Raw genomic sequence first — 24,756 nt, forward strand, 5'->3', positions numbered from 1 at the left:
CTGGGAGGGCGAAAAATGGGCCTCCTGGAAGTCTGGAAATGCATCCGTTTCCAGCCTCCGGAGGCCCTCTGAGCCTGGGGAAGGCTGTTTTCCCCCTCCCGGAGGCTCAAGAAAAGCCTCTAGAGCCTGGGGAGGGCAAAAAACAGGTGTACCAGAATACCGGAAATCCAAAAATGGGCCTTTTTCATCCTCCCGGAGGCTCGAAAAAAACCGCTGGAACCTGGGGAGGGTGAAAATGCCCCTCCTCATGGTGGTGCAGGAGGCTAAGTAGGCTACGCCCACCATGGCCACCCCCCCCCCCAATCAATTGGGCAGAGAACCGGTTGCTAACATTTTTCAATCCCATCCCTGGGTAGCGCCATGTTCATTTCCCCAACCAGACACATGATTGTTGTTTTACTTCTACTGAAAACCCCCTCATGAAGCATGGGTAGAACAAATGTGGTTGGTTTTCTCTGACATGCATCATTTAAGTGGAAGAAACAGCTCCCTGAACGAGATGGAGAAGTAGTAGAATAGTAGTAGAATAGTGGCAGGACTCTTGCTACCTACAGCTGTAGTATTGTCTACGTTGCTGGTGAAAAATGCCTAAACTGAATCATCGTTTTGAATGATTGGTAGTCAGTGAAGGCAAAGATGCGTTTCCAGCTGGATGTGTTGAGCTCCTATGTAGCAACCTGCAGATTTTGGCCCCTTAACATTCAACGTCTGGTGGGGGGGGGGTTGCTAGGGGGACGAACAGCTGCTTCTAAAAGAAACCAGAATGTTAATTTTGGCACGCATGTCAGGATTTAAGCAAATAGAACACTGCTGTCAGGCAAAGGGGGTTATTTATTAATTTAGGTCCTTGCTGTAAGGCATTGCATTCACTCTCAAACCACAGAGTGAGACTTAAAATGGCTTATTAGCACACAGATTATGCTTCCAGTTTTTTGGGTTTTTTTGAAGGTTGGGCCTTCTTAAAGCAATGTCATTTCTGTTCCTTCCGAGAAAAATAAAACCTTTCAAAAATAGTCATTAAAATCCCTTGCAACCCTTGAATGTGAATTTAAAAGGAAAAAAAAACGTAAGCCGTCAATGAAGTCCATTCTTTATTAAAAAGGCTCCGTATCTACTTTTAATGTATTTTTAAAGCTTTGAAATAAGGAAATACGAAATAATTCATATCCTTACATTTAGGCTCTCTACATATGATGTAGAAATAAATGCCAGGAATAAGTATTAGCTAGCACTTCAGAGGAATAGGATATTATGTGTGCTTAGAAGGAAAATGCGATGCTCCCTAGCTAAGATGTGCTAATGAAATGAAATGAAAATGGAGTTACAAAGAGTAAAATTGCCGCCTTGTTAGAGAGCTTGCAATTAAAAAAAAAAAAACGCCTTGTTATCCTAATCTTCTATGACAGTGTTGGTGAACCTTTTCAGCACCAAGTGCTGAAATGGGAGCGTGTGGGTGTGTGCGTGCTGGAAACTGGAAGAGCAGCACGTGGGGAAGATGATTTTACAGTTTCCAGTATGAGGCAGGGGCCCGGGCAGCTGGTCAGCAATGCATTATACGCATAACTTAAGGGTATGCAGAGATATGCACTAGAAGTTTTTAAGGCGTTGGACAACCATTTTTCTGGAATGGTATGTAGGGTTTCCTGCCTGAGTAGGCCATTGAACTAGAAGACCTTCAAGGTCCCCTCCAACTCTGTTATTCTATTAATTGCCAGCTGATTAATTATGCAATGTTTTTAATTACTTGGTGTTCTTATCCCGTCACCATTCCAGCCTCATTTATTTAGCTTCCCTTCGCTGTCTGCATTAAACACAGAACTGCTTAAGACAAGATTCTCTCATTTTCGCATATGTTAATCTTTAAAACGTCCTATGCATTGATGCCCTTGGATACATACAAATAAACAATAAAGCCACATATTATTTCAGTCATATCCGTTTATAAAATCCTCTCCCCTTGCCGATCAGATTTAAAATGTTTGCAGGGATATGCTCGCTTTTCATGGAAGAGGTTCCAACTTTCTCTCTGCCTCTCTCCAAATATTTAATAATACCTGGAGGAATAATTTCAAAAATGAAGATCCGTCTGTTTGAAAAAAAAATCAGATTTGCTTCCTAGATTTTTCTTCCTATTTAAAGCATGTGTTTGTTGAAAGCTTCTCTTTATTTCCTCGTGTGTCTCTCTCTCTGTGTGTGTATGTGTGTGTGTGTGTGTGTGTGTGTGTGTGTTTTAAAATAATGTTCAAGGGATCATTAATTTCATGTTATGGCATGCTCCTTCAAAAGACCCTTACATTAATTATATGGTTTAACAGCAGCTGCAGCAGTACTGAGGATATACATTTACAATTCCTTGTCAGCTTGTGGTCTTTTGAGAAATAGATGCACATTCATTCGAAGGCCAAAAAGAAAGTATGTCTGATGCATCTGTTTTGAAAGCAATCATCGTAATTTAAGGACTTTTGTACATTACGGTTCAGTGGGCTTGACTATGGTGCTTCACATCCTGCGAAGAGGTTAGAGGACTGCTCTTTAATTGTAGACTCCTTCTACCATTCAGCATTTTTCAGTAGTTGACCGAAAAAGTGTGGGAGTACAGCTAATTCATAGTTGGGGATGTCGACTTGCACAATGTAGTGATGGTTGTTTTGGCAAAGTTGCTGGGTCCTTTTCTTGATTGCTCAAAAAGGAATGAGCAACAGAGCACGAATTGTGCCTTTAAATAGTCCTTTTGTGTGTGCTTGGTTTCAAAAATGTGGATCTTCTGATGTCCAAGATAACTGGATGAGAAATGTGTGACCCTGCAAAAATGCCTCTATTTGTTTTGTGTGTGTGTGTGTGTGTCTGTATGTGTGTTTGTGTGTATGGATGGATGGATGGATGGATGGATAGATAGATAGATAGATAGATAGATAGATAGATAGATAGATAGACAGACAGACAGACAGACAGACACACACACACACACACACACACACACACACACAGTGGCTCAGTGGCTAAGACACTGAGCTTGTTGATCAGAAAGGTCAACAGTTCGGCAGTTCAAATCCCTAGTGCCGCATAACAGAGTGAACTCCCGTTACTTTTCCCAGCTTCTGCCAACCTAGCAGTTCGAAAGCATGTAAAAAATGCAAGTAGGAAAAATAGGAACCACTTTGGTGGGAAGGGAACAGTGTTCCATGCTCTTTCGACAATTAGTCATACCGGCCACATGGCCACGGAGACATCTTCAAACAGTGCTGGCTCTTCGGCTTTGAAACGGAGATGAGCACCGCACCCTAGAGTTGGGAACGACTAGCACATATGTGTGAGAGGAACCTTTACCTTTACATATGTACGCAGAGAAGAAAGCAAGTCGGTCATTATTTAATATATCTTTGTTCAATGAATGCCTTTCAATGCTATTTTGTGATGGTCCTTTTATTGCTTTTATTCAGGTGTACAACATGTTCCAACACCAGAGTCTTGGGGTGAAAATCTACGTTCGAGTGACTAAGCTTGTCTTGCTTCGAAGGCGTCCTGTAAGTTCCTTTCCAGCTTTGATTGAAACGGCGGGTAGTGGGGTGGTATTCTAAACCTTGTTTGAGTTTAGTCCACTGGCTGGCTGGGATTGATACCAAGTTTGATTCCAAGATTATGAATTTCATACCTTTTGCCAATTTGTCTTACTGTTTTTCTGAATTTACTGAAAAGTTTTTCAAGTTTTGCCTTGAGAAATACTTTCCTCCGATAGTATCTGTCAAGGGTGGATTCTAAAAAAAAATGAAATACTGGTTAGGGTTTGGAGGAATCTTTCATCATAAAATGTAGCAATTGTTGAAGAAACCAAAGTAGACAACCTAATCCTAATAGGCCACTGATCTTCTTTGACACTGTATGAGTTTATTGGCTTTCAAAACCCCACGTTGATTATTTGAGGGGGAAAAAATGATTATATTGCTCAGTGTTGTGGTCTGCCAGCAGAGCTGGGAGCAGATTCAGACAGTGAGGAGGTTGGGGAGGAACATGGGCCAGTCCTGGAGTCTGGGGAAGGCTCTGATGAGGGCTCTGTGTCGGAGGCAGAGATGGAGCCAGAGCCATATGCCAGTTATCAGCTACCTTCAGAGTCAGACATCAGTGAGGCAGACAAACAGCTGGAGCCTGTTCCCAATGTGTGCATGCACTGAGCTGTCAGGAGAAGGGAACAATTAAGGAAGGGGAGTAATGACTCGGGAATAAAGGCACAAGTGGATGCTGAATGGCCACTCCCATAGGGAATAAATAGGAGCAAAAGGGGAGTGGTGTTTGCAGGAGACAATTAGTTCATTAATGGGAAGATTTGCTTACCTGAGACACTCCTTGCCAAGTATTTCATTGTGCAGCATTGCACCTGGAAGCTATCTGCCTGGCAACTATCCAAGGACTGATACAGTCTGGGTTTGCAATTCACCCTTGAAAGACTGTTTGCCGGGACTTGCTGGATGTGAATGCTAGAAATTCACATTAGCCAAATAAAAAGGGTGTTATTTTTTTCAGGACAAGGAGACTGTTTGGTGATTTAGTGAAGTCTAGGTCAGAACACTTGGGTTGATAAAATGCAGCCTGGTGAGCAAATTTACCCCTTTAATTCCCTGCACAAGTGAAGAGAAGATGAATTCCATTTACAGCAAAAAGTTGCTTTGCAAAGTGAGATGGGTGGGATGGATGGATGGATGGATGGATGGATGGATGGATGGATGGATACAATTGCACTTATTTTCCACTGCAGAGTGTTCCTTTAGGTACTGTGATGAGCTTGGCTGAGCTACATTTTTTTCATGTAACATACAAAAGCTTGTTGACTTGATCTATGAAATGCATGTCTGGAGTCCATCAAGGTGAGCTTCAGTATCCCTTTACCAACATGTCTGGCTCTCACCTTTGTCTCCCTTCTGTCTCCTGCTCCCCCCCCCTTCTTTTTTGAAGGCCAGGTTGTCCATAGGTCACCATGGAGAGAGGTCCCTGGAAAGCTTTTGCCAATGGCAAAATGAAGAGTTTGGAGGTGCGAAGTACCTTGGGAACAATCAGGTTCCCGGAGCACGAGATGACACTCTTCCAGTAGATGCTGCTGTCTTTGTTACAAGGTATGGAGTGAATTCGGATTGAGTGAACAATTGGCTTTCCACTGTCTGTTTACTAGGAGAGTTAGATCTAGATCTCAAGGCAGCTGTTGTGGGGCTCCAAAATGGATTAGAATGTTTCACGAATGAAGGTAAAATATATGTGTCCTAGGATAATGTTGCAGTTCAATTGGGATCATAACCTGAGGACTACCTATATTCGAAATGTCGGAGCAAAAATGGGGTCGGATTTTCTGAATCTCCCCCTGCCCCTTTCCAGCCTCAAGGTGGAGGAGTGTTGTGAAGACCTGAAATTATTCCCCCCCCTCTCTCTTCCTCCCTCCCTCCCTCCCAGACTGATGTATCTAATGAAATTCCACATGTGCTTTGGTCAAGCAAGGAAAAGTGACTGAATGCTGCTGAATTAGGGTGGATTTAGAGAGGCAGATGCTAGAAATAACAGCCATGGAAAGAACTGTGCTGGGTAAATGAAAAGATTAGTTTGTATTGTGGGAGAATTAGGCAGCGTATAGAGGCCCGGGTTTCAGTAAAAACCACATCCACTGTGCAAAATAAGCCGGCCCTGGATTCTCACAACCCTTCCCTTCCTGTATATCCTCATTTCCCCCCATCCTGTTACGATTTCCCTCTGCTAAAGGAGGGAATGGACCGGGAACAATGGTCGGTTGAACAATCTCCTGGCTCAGCTGTTTTGGCTCCTAGGGCACAGGAATTCAGCGTTTTTGCTTTTTAGCTTAAGTGCCGTCTTTCAGCGTGTGTGGGATGTGTGTGTGCGTGTGTGTGTGTGTGTGTGTCTGGATGAACCCCAGATGTTTCAGATGTGGACCAGTGGCAAAGGAGGCAGAAGCAGGGCTGTGTCCAGCATGGAAAGGCTAAGCCAAGAGGGGGAAAAAAAACAAAAGAAGAAGAGCTGGATCTTCCACTTTAGATTTTTCTCTCTGCCTGTTTGTAACCAGAACCAGACATTTTACGATTGACCTCTAAAAACACGTCTTTTTTTTCCTGCGTGGAGCATTCTTTTCAGTGAAAAGGGAAGCCAAGTTCTGTTCACCTTGGGAAACTTTCTCTCTCTTTTTGCCCGTTGGTCTCAACTCATCAAGGCTTCCTTAAGTCTAGAATAGCAAATATTACTTGGATCATACAATAGACAAAGCCAACACCTCACAGCAACTTAGCTTAGCTTAGCAGAATAGAACTTTATAGAATAACAGAGTTGGAAGAGGCTTTGGAGGTCTTCTACTCCAAGCAGGAGTTCAAGCAGGAGACCCTATACCGGGGGCATGTGTGCACCGGCAAACAAATTTCCGGTTTCTGGCACACACACTTCCGGTTTCCGGCCCATGCACTTTTGGTTTCCGGTGCACATGCCCGAAGACCACCTCTTCGGTTTCCGGCATTGCTGCACTCACGAAGACCAGATGATCAGCGTGCACCCCAGAAACCTGGAAGAGGAACAGCATGCCAGGCAACATGACTCTGCATGCCACTTCAGGCACACGTGCCAGAGTTTCGCCATCATGGCACTATACCATGCCACACAATTGGCTTTCCAGTCTCTTCTTAGAAACCTTCAGTGATGGAGTACACACCACTTCTGAAAACAAGCCGTTCCACCCGTTGACTGTTCTCACTGTTAGGAAATTTTTCTCCGAGACCCACAAGTCTTTCAACTGTAGAATGCCTTGGTGTTGCTGAGTTTGGGAGTTGTGCCATTTAAGGCTCTTGATGGGAGACTTGATGTGGTGCTCTCTAGCCATAGTGAAACCTTCATATCAGTGGTGGGTTACAATCGGTATGCCCCAGTACGGGCATACCTGTGCCTGCCGGGAGCATCAGGTACTGTTCCGGTATGGTGTTCTGGAGGGCCCATACCGGTTGGCCTGCCTGTGCTCCTTACCGGTATTTAAAGTTTTCGGGGATTCTGCGCAGGCGCATGGAGCGCACAGCACCTGTGTGACACTCCGCTGAGCAGCTGGAGCATCACGGGAGCATCGTGGAAGTGTTGCGGAAGCATTGTGGAAGCGTCCCGGAGGCGTCACGGAAGCATCACTGAAGTGTCACGGAGCCGTTGCAAGTGGAAAGTATGTGTGCGCACACGCTGCGCATGTTCATGTGGTGGGCTCTCGGCCCTGTTGCACCATACTGGTTGCACCGGGATCCAGAACCTACTACTGCTTCATATAGTACTGTGGTGAATAACAATAGACTTATATACCACCTCATAGTGCGGCACTCTCTTCATGGTTTACAATGTCAGTCTATTACCCTCAAACAATCTGGGTCCTCATTTTACCTACTGCGGAAGGACGGAAGGCTGAATCAATCTTGAACCCCATCACGATCGAATACCAGGCTGTGGACAGAGTTTGCTTGCAATTCTGCATTCTAACCACTGTGCCACCAGGGCTCTTTGTAGTTTAATAGTTTATATATCCTGTTTCCCTGAAAATAAGACTCAACCAGAAAATAAATCCTAGGATGATTTTTCAGGATGTTTGTAATATAAGCCCTACCCCCAAAATAAGCCCCAGTTAAGATCATCAGCCAGACAGATGCAAATAGTACCATATTTTCCCCAAAATAAGACCTAATCAGAAAATAAGCCCTAATGCATCTTTTGGAGCAAAAAATAAAATAAGACCAGGTCTTAGGTACTTATTACTGAGCAAGGTAGATAGAGCAAAGAAACAATTGACACAATATACATTATAATTAGTTATAAGATCTCAATGTAAGATAACTTTGCAACTTTAATAAGATTTGTATGCCGCCCACTCCCTAGGGACTCTGGGCAGCTCACAACAAAAGCAAAAACATAAAATATTAAAAGTACAATTATTTAAAATAAAATCATCCATTCAATCACGTGGGGCTGGATTTTAATCAACAGCCCCAGGCCTGCCGGAACAGCCAGGTCTTGGTCGCTTTACGGAAGGGTCTTCTGAAAGCTATCTATAAAAATTATATCCTTGTTGCTTCTGGAATTATTATTGTTATTGAGAGTAGAAAGGGGACAACCTCACCTTCTGCACCTTAAGTTAAACAACGATTGGTTATCAATTGCCAGCATTTTCCTTCCAAGCTTCCTTTTCAGTTGCTATTTTAATTGTTCCCAGATGGGCTCTTGGCATGGAGAGATGGTCCAGGGCTGGTCCAGGCATAAATAGATCTTGCTTTTGCCCTGTTTTACTATCGGGAGCCTTGGCATTAGAGAAAGGAATTTGAATCCAGGGAATTACCTGGAACTACCAGCCCCTTATCATCTGTGGTCCTGCAAGAAGAGACAGAGATAGGCTGTGTTTTCAGTCACTAAGCCAGAAATCCCCTTTGAGAAAGCAGCTTTTTCAGCTGCAACCTCCAATCCCTTTTACTCAAAGCATCTGTTCGATTTACCCGTTTATATAACAAGGCAACCTAGTCCTTGAATAAACTTTGTGAAGCTGAGTCTGGCAATTCCTGCAAGGATGACACAGCCAGCTGGGTCAAGAGGAGAGGCGACCATCGATTGCCCTGCGGCCAACTTTGCAACTGCAAGCTTTTAGATGCAAGTAAAGCAGCCCCAAATTCCTCTGCTGAGACGCTAGAAGGTCAGAGTTTTGCCCTACTTCTGCTTGCAGTAAATCGTTCATGATTGCTGACTTGAAAGAGAAACCTTGAGATGACTTGTATTGTCTTGTATTGTCTTATTTATCCCCTTTCCCTGTTTTATTGTAAGCCGCCCGGAGTCCTTCGGGAGTGGGCAGCATACAAAACCAATAAATGAATGAAATGAAATGAATGAATGGCTGAGGTTTGGGAAGAAAGAAAGGAATGAAGTGGCCATAATGAAGTAGCCATGGTGTTGTTGTTGTTAGTTGTGAAGTCATGTCCGACTCATTGCGACCCCATGGACAACATTCCTCCAGGCCTTCCTGTCCTCTACCATCATCTGGAGTCCACTTAAGCTCATGCCGACTGCTTCGGTGACTCCCATCCAGCCACCTCATTCTCTGCCATCCCCCTCTTCTTTTGCCCTCAATCTTTTCTAGCATTAGGCTCTTCTCCAGTGAGTCCTTCTCATTAGGTGGCCAAAGTATCTGAGTTTCATCTTCAGGATCTGGCCTTCTAAAGAGCAGTCAGGGTTGATCTCCTCTAGGACTGACCAGTTTGATCGCCTTGCAGTCCGAGGAACTCACAGGAGTCTTCTCCAGCACCATAGTTCAAAGGCCTCCATTCTTTGATGCTCAGCCTTTTTTATGGTCCAACTTTCACAGCCATCCATTGCAACTGGGAAAACCATAGCCTTGACTATATGCACTTCTGTTGGCAGGGTGATGTCTCTGTTTTTTAGAATGCTGTCTAGATTTGCCATAGCTTTCCGCCCCAGGAGCAAGCATCTTTTAATTTCTTGGCTGCAGTCCCCATATTGAAGCCCAGGAAAATAAAATCTGCCACTACCTCCATTTATTCGCCAGCTATTGGACAGGAATTGAGAGGGACAGATGCCATGATCTTAGTTTCCTTAATGTTGAGTTTCAAGCCAACAAGTGGCCATGGTGATCCCCTTAACAAGCGCAGCAAAAAAATATTGTCAAATGCCGGATGCAAAAGACCAGATCTACCCTTGAGGGTTTAATGAAGCTGATTTATTGCTAAAAAGCCTATGAACAGTAATATTTTCAACTAACAGTCAGCATCTGGTTAAGAGTTAGATGAAGGTCAACATCACTGAAGGGGAGTTGGACAGATTTCATTTGTGACTATGTAGGGATGCTACGCTGATTCCTCTTTTCACGCCCCCCCCTCCCCAGGTTCTGCTATACCTTCTACATAAAATAAGGCAGAACTCAACTTACGACTACCTTGCTAGGGTAGTTGTAAGTCAAGGACTACCTGTAAAACGAAACATGAAAAGAATATGTATGAGTGAATGCATGAATGTATGTGTGAATGAATGAGTGAATGAACGAATATGAATTTACATGCCCTTACTACAATATCTTACATTAGTGGCTTGTAGGTGATACGCACTCTAAAACATGTGTCCATTTATACAACCCATATCTCATCATTATTAAGGAATGTTCCTAATTATGATTTATTATTTTCAGGACAGATTTTTGTGTCCATAAGGATGTGCCATGTGATACAGTGGGTAAGTAACCTTACAGATAGATTTCATTTTACAGTGCATTGTTTTACTGCATTTACCAGTGAGGAAAGCTAATCCCCCACTCCTTCAGATAATTTACCTTTAACATGGTGTGGTTGTCTTAAATTGACTGAGAGTACAATAAAGAAGAAATAGGGTGTCTCTCTCTCCTCCCCCCCCCACCCCAATTTTGTTTTTTTGGAACGGAATCTATGTATTTATGGTGATGGTTGTCTTCCTTTTCAGTAAATATGGTATGTAAAGTGTTTGTCTGACTAAACATGGAAACCATAACAGTCGCTAATTGCTCCGCAGATGAACAATGGATGTCATACATCTGAATGTTCACATCCATTTTTTTTCTTTTTTGTTCAGCTGGAACTGCAAAGGGGGCATGTACCGTATTTTTCAGAATATAAGATGCACCGGAGTAGAAGATGCACCAAGATTTTAGCAATAGCAATAGCAGTTAGACTTCTATACCGCTTCATAGGGCTTTCAGCCTTCTCTAAGCGGTTTATAGAGTCAGCATATCGCCCCCACAGTCTGGGTCCTCATTTCACCCACCTCGGAAGGATGGAAGGCTGAGTCAACCTTGAGCCGGTGAGATTTGAACCGCTGAACTGCAGCTAACAGTCAGCTGAAGTGGCCTGCAGTACTGCACTCTAACCGCTGCGCCACCTCGGCTCTCGGATTTTGAAGAGGCAAATAAAAAAAAAAGTTTTTGCACTCTGCAGACCTCCCCAAAACAGTCTGTTTTCTGTGAAAATGGGCCCATTTTTTTGTCAAAAAGGTATGCATAGCCTTTAGGAGGCTTATATAGTGTTTCTGGGGGCTGGGGGGCAAAAACAAGAAAAAGCAGCCCATTTTTCGCTCATTTCTGCCCTCCCCAGCCCCCAGGAGCACTCTATAAGCCTCCTAAAGGCTATGCATGGCCATGTTTGCAAAGGGGGTGGGGTTTCAGGAGACAAAAATGCTGTATTCAGGGTATAGGACGCACCCAAATTTTCACCCTCTTTTTTGAGAGAAAAAGGTGCGTCTTATATTCCGAAAAATACAGTAGTTCTACTAGCAATATCTTAGTGGGTATTGCCTTGTAGCCTGGGCCTAATGTTTTGCAGAAACCATACATGTCAGCATCTCTGCAGCTGCTGAAAACCAAAAGCAATTCCTTTCCAAGCGTGTGCCTCAATAACTATTCTTTGACGAGATTTATGGTATTGAGACGAAGGGGATGGGGTTCCAAGAATACAGGGAGTCCTCGATTTACGACCACAGTAGAGCCCCAGATTTCTTTTGCTAAGCGAGACACTTGTTAATGTTCTGACCTAGGTTTCCCATGAGCATGAAGCAAACTCCTTGTCCCGACAAAACCCCCTTTTATGAATTTGCTGTGAATTCTGCTCGTTGACATCCAGCAGTCTTTCCAGGGAGGATTTACAGTCACAGACCTTCTCTGGGTTGGAGAGCTGGCAGGCCGATATCTGCAAAACTTGGCAAGGAGTCTCGGAGAGTCACGAACCAATTAAGCAAACTAATTGTCTCTTGCAAACTCCACTCCCCTTTCACTTCATCTTCAGGATCTGGCCTTCTAAAGAGCAGTAAGGGTTGATCTCTAGGATTGACCAGTTGGATCACCTTGCAGTCCAAGGGACTTGCAGGAGTCTTCTCCAGCACCAGAGTTCAAAGGCCTCCATTCTTTGGCGCTCAGCCTTTTTTATGGTCCAACTTTCATAGCCATCCATTGCAACTGGGGAAACCATAGCCTTGATTAGACGCACTTTTGTTGTCAGGGTGATGTGTCTGCTTTTTAGTGTGCTGTCTAGATTTGCCATCGCTTTTGCTCTCCTGAGCAAGTGTCTTTTAATTTCTTGGCAGCAGAAAGAGAGATCTGTTAAAAAGAGCTTATTTTGAGGGTGGAATCTTCTAATCCTCAGGCAATCCACAGACAATGATCTTCCAACAAGATCAGAATTGCCGGAGGATCAGAAGATTCCACCTTCAAAATAAGTTGGAGAGCTCTTTTTAACAGATCTCTGGGGAAAATCCAGCCTTACAAGAAGAGTTTTGACTTCAAAACTGGCTGGATTTTCCCCAGAGGATAAAACATTACATTTTGAATGAAGGGCTTTTTCTGGTAGCGTCAGAACAATGTTGGAATACTTCTGGTAAGACAAGAAATCCTTTTACGGTCTCAGAACATACAAAGTTTTTAGCCATTCAGCTTTAGCTCCTGCAAAAAATAGCTTGTCAGATATTATTATTATTATTATTTTATCTTGGATGTTGGAAGGATAATCAAAGAAGACAGGACATGGTGAGACTGCAAGGAAAAATTGAGACATACATTCTCTGTTTTCAGCATTTATTGGAGCTGCCCTAAAACCCTTGCGCTGTGAGTGGAAAGTAATGACTCACAACATCATTATTGTCTATAAAGCCAATGGAAACCATATTTCCGTGGGATAAGCATTTAAACAGTCTACCTGAGCCCAGTTGTAGCCACAGCCACAGTGTTTGGGGAGCTGGGTCAGAACATATTGGTAACATGGCCAATATCTTTGCAAACTTAAGAAAAATTTTGTGTGAAGGTTGACCAGTGTCAGTATGTTGAATATCTAATGGCGCATCTGGTAATAATTCTGACATATAGAAGATTAAGATTTAAAATATAAGAAGAACAATTGATTTGTTGTATGTTTTGGAAGCAAAAAGAAAAGGAAAGAATACGATTCGAATGAAGATTGTGTGCAATTGGAGTTTTTCTTACGTATACGTTTAATTGTAAACGAAGGAGCTAAAATATATGCCAGGTATTTTGCCAGTTCGCCCCGGTTTGGGCGAACTGGTAATGGGAGGTTCCGCCCACCTGCCCAGATGTTATCACGGATGTTCTGTGCATGCACAGAAGCTCTGTGCATGCGTGAAGCAAGTGTGCGCATGTGTGCCCTCCCAGTTCCAGACCAGTAGTGAAGGGAAGAGGATTCCATGCCTGGCCAGAAAGTATGCATTGGTGTCATCTAGGTTGGTGTGGGATGCTTATGAAAACAAGAACCCATAAGTTTCTGCTAATTGTATGTTACACTTGAGTGAGTGACAATAATTGGAGAATAAATGGGAGGTGGGGGGGAGAAACTGTACAATATTCTGAATGAATGTCACCCAAAGGAAAAATACTTTGACATAAATGGATGGGTGGGGATGTGACAAGAAACAAAAGAAACGATTGGACCACTTGATAATCCAAGAATGATTGAGAACGGGGATTGTTTGGTTCACATTTGTTTAGAAAGATGTCTTTTTTCCAATCCATGGTTTCAGCCTAAGGCTTTTTGTATGTACTCATGACAAAAGGATTCTCCCTGTGTGATTTAACTGTTTATAATAAAAGATTGGGACAATTAGCTTGCTGATGAAAGATTCTGACTGTGAGTGGAATCGTTCTTCATAGTATCAGAAGGAATCTTGGGGGTGGGGGTGGGGAAGTGCTCATGAAAGAAAAGGAGTGAAACAGGAACTACAGGAAGAGATTAGTCCTGGATGGAGAAGTGTCAGAAGAAACATTAATCTCACAGATAGAAAGTGGATGAGCAGAAAGAGGATACGGAAGTTGCTGGGACAGGATGGAAAGAATTCTGTCATCAGGTGCCACATCAGTGTGCAGAATAATTGAGATATAGGATGGATGGATGGGTGCATAGATGATAGGTAGAGGCAGGCAGAGATAGAGATAGAGATGGACGTGACCCGACAAAAGCGCGAACGTCATAAGCGCGCCGACAAAACCGCGGCGCTAAAACCGCAATGTCAAAAGCGCATCAACAACAGCGCGTCGACAACAGCGCGCCGACAGAACCGCGATTTAATTTAAGGTAAGATTTAGGGTTAGGGTTAGGGTTAGGTTTAGGGTTAGGTTTAGGGTTAGGGTTAGGGTTAGGTTTAGGGTTAGGGTTAGGGTTAGGTTTAGGGTTAGGGTTAGGGTTAGGGTTAGGGTTAGGGTTAGGTTTAGGGTTAGGTTTAGGGTTAGGTTTAGGGTTAGGGTTAGGTTTAGGGTTAGGGTTAGGGTTAGGGTTAGGGTTAGGGTTAGGGTTAGGGTTAGGGTTAGGTTTAGGGTTAGGTTTAGGGTTAGGTTTAGGGTTAGCGCGCTTCTGTTGGCGCGCTGTTGTCGGCGCGCTTCCGGGCTCATTCGTCGCTCATTCATCGCGCGGTTTTGTCGGTGCGGTTTTGTCGGCGCGGTTTTGTCATTCGCGCATTTGTGGTGGAACCAGAGATGGATGGATGGATGGATGGATGGATGAATGTGTGGATGGATGGGTGGGTGAGTGTATAGATGGTAGACAGAAGCAGGCAGATAGTGTATCTGTGCGAGAGAGAGGAATGGATGGATAGATGAACAGGTAGGTGGATGGGTGGCAGATGGATGATGAGTCTTATGATCATATAAAAAACAAAAATAAAATACGGGATCTAAATCCAGGATAAAATAAATTTTAAAATACAGAAATAAAAAGACACATGTTGTATATGCAAATAATTAATATTCAGATAAATATCTAACCTTTACAGGGTGACTTGTCTAAAAACATTCTTATCTCGACTTCCTTAACTATAAACCTAGCACTTGTGCAAAGTATACATTTAGACTCCTGGATGAAACAGGACGATCTGCGTTTCAGTTCTTAGCGTGCTGTTCTTTCAAATAGGGAGGTTAAGTATCTCAGCTTAAGAGAGGCATTTAGTGGACAGTTCAACAAAACATGAGCAATATCTTCAGTGGCTGGAGCATCCCATATACATACATGTCCTCTCATGATATGGTAGGTTGTAGAAATTAATTCTCTAACATTAAAAGTGAGACACAGCTTATTATGAAGCTTTATAGGAAGTGACCGCTAATTGTTTGAACATTTCGTTATATTTTGGACCACATTTGTGGTGGTCATAAGGTGGGTCACCACGTGACCAGACCTGGTTTTACGATGGTTTTTCTTTGCAGCTGCAATTAAATGAATGCTGCAATCATTCATCAAACTCATTGTTTGGTGTAGGGCACCATACATGTGTAGAGCACTGCAGACAGCCATAAATGCAAGCAAGCAGCGAGGGCCCAAAATTGCAGTCGTATGTGTGGTTGTCTTTGTGTGTGTCAGTGTGTGTACATCAGAACTTCCAATCAGGATTGTAAGTCCCATTTTGGGGGTCTATCGTAATTTTGTTGTTATTGATAGTTGCGAAGTTGTGTCCGCCCCATCACGACTCCATGGACAATGTTTGTCCTTCCTGTCCTCTACCATCCTCTGGAGTCCATTTATGCTCATGCCTACTGCTTCAGTGACTCCATCCAGCCACCTCATTCTCTGTTGTCCCCTTCTTCTTTTGCCCTCAATCGTTCCCAGCATTTGGCTCTTCTCCAGGGAGTCCTTCCTTCTCATTAGGTGGCCAAAGTACTTGAGTTTCCTCTTCAGGATATGGTCTTCTAAAGAGAAGTCAGGGTTAATCTCCTCTGGGACTGACCGGTTGGATTGCAGTCCAAGGGACTCGCAGGAGTCTTCTCCAGCACCAGAGTTTAAAGCCCTCCATTCTTTGGTGCTCAGCCGTCCAACTTTCACAGCCATTCATTGCAACTGGAAAAACCGTAGCCTTGACTAGACACACTTTTGTTGTCAGGGTGATGTCTCTGCTTTTTAGAATGCTGTCTAGATTTGCCATAGCTTTCCTCCCCAGGAGCAAGCATCTTTTAATTTCTTGGCTGCAGTTCCCATCTGCGGTGAACTTGGAACCCAGGAAAATAAAATCTGTCACTACCTCCTTCATAACTTTAAACAGCCATAAGTCAAGGACTACCTATAATCTTCAAGGGCTCACCAGATGCATCGTGGTTTTCATTTTGAGATATTACTGAAATGATCTCATGTTCTGGCATTGTGCAATGACCGAATCTTCCTTAAGCAATGTGATTTATTTACCCACTATCAGCATATGCAAAATACCACACATTGTTTGGAAACTATGCAGGTTGGCTAGTTATTATGGTTTATCTGCCTTGGCCATGATTGTGTTTGGGAATCTATGAAAACTGTGTAGAACGCCTCCTTCATTCTGTGATTACACGTTTCCCCAAGCGATGGTGCGTGTCTACAATTGCCAGGATCTCTACACAATCTGAGTTCCACTTGTCTCAATCTACAGTAGACATGAACACTGATTCTGCAAAAGCTGTCGTCTTTTCTTTTTCTTTTTCTTTTTGGAAAGTTGTGCTAGAGGAAAGATACACACACCAGGCAGGTTGCATTTGAGTTTTGGCAAGGTGTCTTCCCTGGAATGGTCTGTTTAAGGAATGGAATTTCATTGCCAAAGTAGCTTTGAAGGTTACATAATGACGGAGCTGAGCTTAAAAATGAAGGAAAGTCTGAAGGTATGCATTTGTGGGCTGAGGTTGTGCCAGCCATCTGACAAGAAGCAGAACAGCCAAGACACTCTGCTGGCATTTAATGTGCCTGCTTGGTTCATCACCTCCTTCCAAAGATCAGTGGATTCTCTTCTCTTCTCTTCCCTTCTCCTTTCTCTCTCCTTTCTCCTCTCTTCTCTTCTCTTCCCTTCTCCCTTCTCCTCTCTTCTCTCTTCTCTTCCCTTCCCTTCCCTTCCCTTCTCCCTTCTCTCTCCTTTCTCCTCTCTTCTCCTCTCTTCTCTTCCCTTCCCTTCTCTCTCCTTTCTCCTCTCTTCTCCTCTCTCCTCTCTTCTCTTCTCTTCCCTTCTCCCTTCTCTCTCCCTCTTCTCCTCTCTCCTCTCTTCTCTTCTCTTCCCTTCTCCCTTCTCTCTCCCTCTTCTCCTCTCTCCTCTCTTCTCTTCCCTTCCCTTCTCCCTTCTCTCTCCTTTCTCCTCTCTTCTCCTCTCTCCTCTCTCCTCTTCCCTTCTCCCTTCTCTCTCCTTTCTCCTCTCTTCTCCTCTCTCCTCTCTTCTCTTCTCTTCCCTTCTCCCTTCTCTCTCCCTCTTCTCCTCTCTCCTCTCTTCTCTTCCCTTCCCTTCTCCCTTCTCTCTCCTTTCTCCTCTCTTCTCCTCTCTCCTCTCTCCTCTTCCCTTCTCCCTTCTCTCTCCCTCTTCTCCTCTCTCCTCTCTTCCCTTCCCTTCTCCCTTCTCTCTCCTTTCTCCTCTCTTCTCCTCTTTCATTCACACTTCATTCACACTTGGCCAATGAAGTATTCTAGTCTGTTCTGTTCCATTCCATTCCACTTGGTTCCGTTCCACTCCACTCCACTCTACACTCTATACTCTCTACTTTACTCTCTCCTCTCTTCTCCTCTCATCTTCCTTCTCTCCTCTCTTCTCCATTTTTTCCTACTTTTCCCCTCCCCTCCCCTCTCTTCTCTTCCTCTCCAGAAAGATTTTAGGGGTAGGAGAGATTGGCATTACACTTCTCTAACAAGATCACCATAGGCAAGGTAACCGCAGACAGAGCCCCAGAGCAAAATTTTAGCATTGAAATGCAGAAAAGCTAGCTTTTATCCCATTCATCCTTGAAGGAAGCTCGTTAAACAGTCTGTAGGCTGTAGCCATCTGCCTTGGGACATTTCTGTCTTGTTGTGACTTGAATTGGTTCTCCGGCTTCCTGCTGAAACTTCCTTCCAGCCACGCTGCCTCAGATCCAGCCAAGCACGGAAAGTTCAGTATCTAACGCTTAATATCCTGTGGGAGGGATAGAATGAGCATTCTGTCTTTCCGGCTATGGAATCTCCAAGTGGATCTTGCTTTTTAAATGAGCAAACTTGGCTTTCAGACTGAGGATGCTTCCACCCAAAACCTTAGTGACACTTCTGTTTTGCTTAAGGTCTCTTAGCTCCTAGTCCCAGCCTTCTCCACCTCTTTGTGGAACCTGAACCCCCATATTGCCTAAGTGTTTGAAAAAGCAGAAGGGTGCCTCAACAGATCACAGAACAACCGAACAGCAGAATAACAGAGTTGGAAGGGACCTTGGAGGTCTTCTAGTCCAACCCCCTGCTCAAGCAGGAAATCCTATACCATTTCAGACAAATGATTGTCCAACGTCTTCTTAAAAACCTCCAGTGTTGGAGCACCCACAACCTCTGGAGGCAAGTCGTCCCATTGATGAATTATACTCCTTGTCAAGAAATTCCTCCTAATTTCTAGGTTGCGTCTCTCCTTGATTAGTTTCCACGCATTGCTTCTTGTTCTACCTTCAGGTACTTTGGATAATAATTTGACCCCCTCTTCTTTGTGACAGCACCTCAAATATTGGAACACTGTTATCATGTACGTATACAAGTACACATAGAGCCCAACCACAAATAATGGCCAATGGGTGGCCATGAGTCAATGCCCCCCGCATTGTATGCTGGTATGTCAATCAGGGTTTTCTCAGAATGTCAAAGGTAGGCGGCAGAGAGAGTGACCACCTCAAACTGAAAAGTTAGAGCGTGGACCTCATGGAAGGAATGTGGATAAAAACACTGGACAACCCTTTGCCAATCTAGGTGTATTTCAACTCCTAAGAATTCTCCAGATCAATACAATCTCTACTGGGAACTGAAGTCCAATCATTCCTCCCCCACCAATCAGTGGAGAGGACTTTGGGTAAAGAAGATCATCTCTCCGATGTCTGGGCTTTGATGATCCTCCCTTTCAGATGTCTCCTTCCTCTTCCTCCACTTCCTCGCACACTCCACAGGGGTGGCAGTGGTGGGATTCACTTACCTTCCCTACCGGTTCACAAAAGGGAGCGTGCGTGTGCGCTCGCTTAGCTCGCATGCACTGCATCGGCGCATGTGCACCTCCTCCTGCACAGTGATTGCACATTACGTCGGAGCGGGTGGGCAGAGCCTCCCGTAGCCGCCACTTATGGTTCGCCTGAAGTGGAGAGGACAGCTGAACACCACCTCTGAGGGCTGGGCTTCAAATGTTTCAGCAACTGGTTCTCTGCTCAGTTGCTGGATGGGCGTGGCCATGGTGGGCGTGACCTAGTCGGCCTGCTGAACCATGCTGGGGGATGTGTGTGCATCACATTTTCGCTTTCCCCATGTTCAGGAGGCTTTCCCTGAGCCTCCGGGAGGGCAAAATTCCTACCCCGGGTTCCGGAGGCCTTCCAGGAGGACCATTCCCCCCCACCCCATGAACCACCATGTGGGCCCTGCATTAACCTCGCATCCAAAACGGGCCGCATGGAGACTCCTGGATGGAGTGAGGTGGGCGGGGCCAGCCCGGGGTGGGATTTGGAGGTTCTCCGAACCAGCCAATATGTTAGCTATGGGTTCTCCCTGAACCTGGGCAAATCGGTAGCAGCCACCCCTAGTTTGGGGTTCATTTCTCTTTGTTCCCCTCATTACATTTATGAAATGGCAGTAAATATTTATTCATCTCTTTTCTTGGAGAGCTTTCTTTCAAGAAGCTGAGCACAGATGTTGTTAAAGATGACTTTCCATAATGCAGGTCCTACCTGTTGCCTGTTCTGAGAAAAGGGTGCTTCCCTTTTTCAGAGGTATTTGAACAAAGGTTGGAGAGCCGAGTCCCGGGATAAAAGGTTCGAGTCACTACGTGGCCTCTTTCAGTGAATGTTGGCATGTGGAACATACCTATGGTCTATTACAGTTCCATCATAATTTAAAACAATTCCTTTGCATTGCTGAGGAAGCACGCAGACAATCCCATCTTGAGCTGAACTGGCTGGAGACATACAGTCAGCTGATGTCCAGCTCAGGAAACACGAGCCAAGCAAATGTCAACAAAAACGTTTGGAGTCTTGCCTTGCTACTGGGTGTGTGATACATAAAAAGGTCTCTCTGGAGGCAGATGTGAGTAGAATAGCTTACACAGATTAGAGCTACAAGCAGGATGTTCTGCAGAGAAAATAACAACTCCTGGAGTTCATCACTACTGCCTTATACCAAAGCTTCTTCTTTTTTTTAAAAAAAAAAAAAATCCACTGCGAGTTAGAATGTAGTGCAGATTAAATCTCAAAATTAAGGTTGTTTTGGTAACCTCAGGTCCGTTTGGTTCTTTTAGAAGATTCAAGGCTTAAAGCCTAGATACATGGATATACTTGTCAAACGAGTCACAGCTTACAGTACGCAGATGCCATGCTTGATGAAATGAAGGGTCTGTTTGGTGAATGCAAGGCTCTGTCTTCAGGAGACTTATCAGGAGTTGAAAAGGAGTTTGAAAACAAGAGTCAAAAGCAACAGCACCTTCCCACGCTTGGTCTCACGACTCGTTCTTTGATATTGGATGATCTGCAGAGCCACAATTTGCACTCTTGTGTTGTGAACAGCTGCCTCCCCTACTGCTCTGTGCAAATGTCAAATTGCGTATTTGATTTAGAAACCAGCAAAAGGTATGGTCCTAATACTGTCGGTGGCAAACATACCATGTTTTTCAGAGTATAAGACACTCCGAAGTATAAGGCACACACTTTCAATTTCTCCTGATCATCAGCTGTTTCAGGCTGCAGGGATTGCTATAGCTTATTGAATCTTCCCCAAGCTCTCGACCCCCCCCCCCCCCGTTTGCTGCAAGGAGGTAAATTGCTGGGAGGCAGAGGCCAAATGGTGGGGGCCGGTGGGTGGGTGGGTCTACATGTATAAGACACACCCAAATTTTCACCCTCTTTTAGGGAGGAAAAAGGTGTGTCTTATACTCCCAAAAATACAGCTGTTAAAAGAAGGAATCTCCAATGATTCAAAAGGCTGGCATCATCACTACAATTAAACTATTATGTAACTTGATGGTTGTTGTCTGTACGAGTGGCATATGTCTCTTTTAAACACATGCAGATCCTTGCATACCATTAAATAATCTGTACAAATACATTGTTGGAAGTGGTTTAATTTTCAGAAGAACATTGATTATAGAATAACAGAGTTCGAAGGGAACCCTGGAGGTCTTCTAGTCCAACCCGCTGTTTAATCAGGAAACCCTATCCCAGTGACGGCAAACCTTTTCAGCACCGAGTGCTGAAACCAGAATGCATGTGCATGCGGGCCAGCTGGTTTTGGGGTTTCTGGAGTGCGCATGTGTGTCGGCCAGCTGGTCTTCGGATTTCCATCGCTCTGGCACATGCAAAGGAATCACGCTCCAAAAAAGTAGAATTTCCAGTTCCTGGTGTCCATGCACACACGTCAATCAGCTGGCCGGCATGTATGCACACACCGGGTTTTGGCACTGCTGCACGCGCAAAGGACAGCTGACCGTCGCATGCAAATGTGTACCAGAAACCCAGAAGACAAAAAGGCAAGGCCATGGGTGCTGGACAGTGGTGGGATTCAAATAATTTAACAACTGATTCTCTGCCCTAATGAACGGCTGGGTAGGTGTGGCTCAGTGGTCATGTGACTGGGTGGCCGTGGCCAACTCAACATCACTCATGTCAATGGGCGTTTCACCTTAGCAGTTACAATGTAATAAGGGTTAACGGGAGAGGCAGTTTCTGTAAGCAGGGCAATAAAGATGAGGCTAGAAACAACACCAGAATGTTTCCTTCCTGCCTTCCTTACAGGATTAGCTTTGTAAAGTGGAAAAAAGATAAAATGAGATTTCTTCCAACAACCGGTTCTCTGAACTGCTTAGAAAGTTAATAACCGGTTCTCCCGAATAGGTGCGGACTGGCTGAATCCATGCTGGGTGACATGGTTTCATGTTGTTGTTAATTTTTTTAAAAGCTGCCATTTCTTTCCAAGTGATGTCAGGAAGTACTTTTACTGACTTCCATTATAGACTTTTTTGAAAAGGAGTGTTAGCAAAGTCAAGCTCTCCCCCAGCCTTTTCTTTCCAGATCAGATAGGACTGGAGAGAAATGTCACCACTCTGGTGTAAAATAATATCATATTCCTATGAGGTCAACAGCCTTTATCTCTCCCTCTTCCTTTCTCCTTCCTCTCCAGGAATTGATAGTTGGGGTTGTTTGGCACTGGAAGTGTCAGCTGATTATGTGAGGAGGTGAACCAAGATGTAGAACTGTCTCTGTAAGCGGAGATATGTCTAAATTGGGAGATTTGCAGCTGTATCAGGACAATATTCATGCATTCTGGATAATTCCAAGGCCAACTTATCTCAAGGAAAGAATCCAGCTATACTTGGCCAACCCAATGGACATGCAGCTTCATCCAGAAATGAATTTCAGGAACAGCGAATCCGGATTCACTTAATAACCTTGCTACCAACTTAATAAATGCAATGATTCATTTACCAGCCGTTGCAAGAAAAGTCGTAAAATGGGGCAAAACTCACTTAACAAACCTTTCACTTAGCGACATAAACATTGGGCTCAATTGTGGTCATAACTCGAGGATTACTTTTGTTGTGGGAATGCAGCTTTTATAGAAAACTAGCCGATAACCGGGCATTGCCCGGGTATTTATTTATTGGGAGGAAATGTCCGGACCAAACATAATTTCTAATGTTGGATTTTCCCCCTTACCAAAGGGAGCTGCCTTGTGGAGTAATGTGAAACTTTTACCCTAGTAACTCCACTGTACTGTATGGTAGAAGCCATTTTACGGAACTACAGTAGAAGCCATTTGAAGGCACAACAGGCTGTATCATAACAGAACATGCCCCTTGATGGATGTTAGTGGTATCTTACCTCCACAGTATTTGTCTCCAGAGAGTAAGTCATCTGTGTACCAAGTTTGGTTGAGAATTGCTCAAGGCATTCCAGAGTTATGCTGGAACACACACACACACACACGCACGCACGCATGTATGTATATATATAAGATGGAGATTTGTATTATTTTTTTCATGCTCAGAGAAGGTTGCCTTGTGGTTCAGAATTCTGCCCATCAAACTCTAAAAGGTAGATTTGAATCATAACTGAAAGCGTTAAGCAGGGAAGTGTGTTTTGGTTCCCACTTACATTTGAAGTGGCAAAATTAGCAGGCAGTGGTAGCTCCCCTCATCTCCAGCAGGTTAAGTGGCTGAGATTTTTGGGGGGGAGGGGGATATGGATATTAGCACATCAAAGCTGAATAAACATTTAAGTTGAGGTTTGGCTTCCTGTGCTTTGGCTTGTTTCATAATTGAAGGGTCATTGTGTCATTCCCCATTCCCGATGTTTATTAACTCTCCCTGTTAGGTTTGGAGAAGGAATGAGAGCGATTGCTTTAATGGGATAATGAATGTCTTGCTGTGCAAAAGGCAGATGTAAAAATGAGAGGCTGTTTTCTGTTAAGTCTTTGCTAATCTGTCTGGTTCTGTATTGGACCCTTGAGAGACAGGACTAACTGGAGTTAGTACTCTTCATGAATACTGCAAGCACTTTCTTTAAATGGCACAAAGAAAACTGGACTTTCTGATTTTTCTTTGAAGGCGTTTCGTTTCTCATCCAAGAACTGAGAATCTCCATAGGTAAGGTAAAGGTTCCCCTCGGACATATGTGCTAGTTGTTCCTGACTCTAGGGGGCGGTGTTCATCTCCATTTCAAAGCCAAAGAAGCAGCGCTATCCAAAGACATCTCCGTGGTCATGTGGCTGGCATGACTAAACGCCGAAGGCACATGGAACCCTGTTACCTTCCCACTAAAGGTGGTCCCTATTTTTCTACTTGCATTTTTTTTTACCTGCAAATGGTTAGGTGGGCAGAAGCTGGGACAAGTAATGGGAGCTCACACTCTAATGCGGCACTAGGGATTCGAACTGCTGAACCACGGATCTTTCTGATCGGCAAGCTCAGTGTCTTAGCCACTGAGCCGCCGCAACCCTTTTTAATCTCCATAGACATTTACATGAAGAAAAGAATTGATGATGTCACACGCATGTTATTCTTAGGTGATTTTAATTACTTAACTGATTGGTTGATTGACTGCCTGGCTGTTATTTTAGAGTGGATTTATTTATTTAGAAAATTTATAGTCATTTTCAGTGACTTTAGGTGGCTTACAAACAATAAATTGAATTAAGCTACTACCTCCAACTCTTCCAAGCATAATTGCTTTCTTCAGCAACATGGCACAAAGTAAGTGAGATGCAGTTTTGTGATTTTGCCTTCCAATGACATGTCTGACGTTGTGAGCTCCGGTACTTGTTTATTAGAAGCCTTTCCTGTCCAAGGAATACACAGGAGCCTTCTCCAGCAGCATAGCTAAATGAGTCCATTTTATTTCTGTCTTGCTTTTTTAAGGTTTCACAACCAGAGGTAACTTACAAGGGACACAAGGATTAGCCTATATTTGGTTGCCAAACTGATGTCTTTGCTTTTCCATATTTGGCTGGACACGGAACCAATGATTGGTTCTAAACTGAGAAAAGTGTCAGGCAAGACTGTATACTGTCACCCTGCCTATTTAACTTATACGCACAGCACATCATGAGAAAGGCAGGGCTAGATGAATCAAAAATTGGAATTAAGATTGCTGGGAGAAATATCAACAACCTCAGATATGCAGATGATATCACTCTAATGGCAGAAAATAAAGAGGAACTAAAGAGCCTCTTGATGTGGGGGAAGAAGGAGAGTGCAAAAGTTGGCTTGAAACTCAACATTAAGAAAACTACGATCATGGTATCCGGCCCTCTCAAT

General features: G+C 44.0%; 1 protein-coding gene across 1 annotated transcript in view; it reads left to right on the forward strand.

The window, feature by feature from the left end:
• ADAMTS17 (ADAM metallopeptidase with thrombospondin type 1 motif 17) overlaps window positions 1-24,756 on the forward strand; it is a 166,188-nt gene that overhangs the window by 44,428 nt on the left and 97,004 nt on the right. Inside the window, exons 5-7 of the mRNA XM_087704329.1 lie at window positions 3,441-3,524; window positions 4,948-5,105; window positions 10,193-10,236. Coding sequence (XP_087560455.1) covers window positions 3,441-3,524; window positions 4,948-5,105; window positions 10,193-10,236 — 286 coding nt within the window. The remainder of the gene's footprint in view (window positions 1-3,440; window positions 3,525-4,947; window positions 5,106-10,192; window positions 10,237-24,756) is intronic.

Source organism: Thamnophis sirtalis, unplaced genomic scaffold, assembly GCF_051295495.1.
Source record: "Thamnophis sirtalis isolate CommonGarterSnake01/CBP01778 unplaced genomic scaffold, rThaSir2_p1.2 scaffold_2, whole genome shotgun sequence".
Lineage (NCBI taxonomy): Eukaryota > Metazoa > Chordata > Lepidosauria > Squamata > Natricidae > Thamnophis > Thamnophis sirtalis.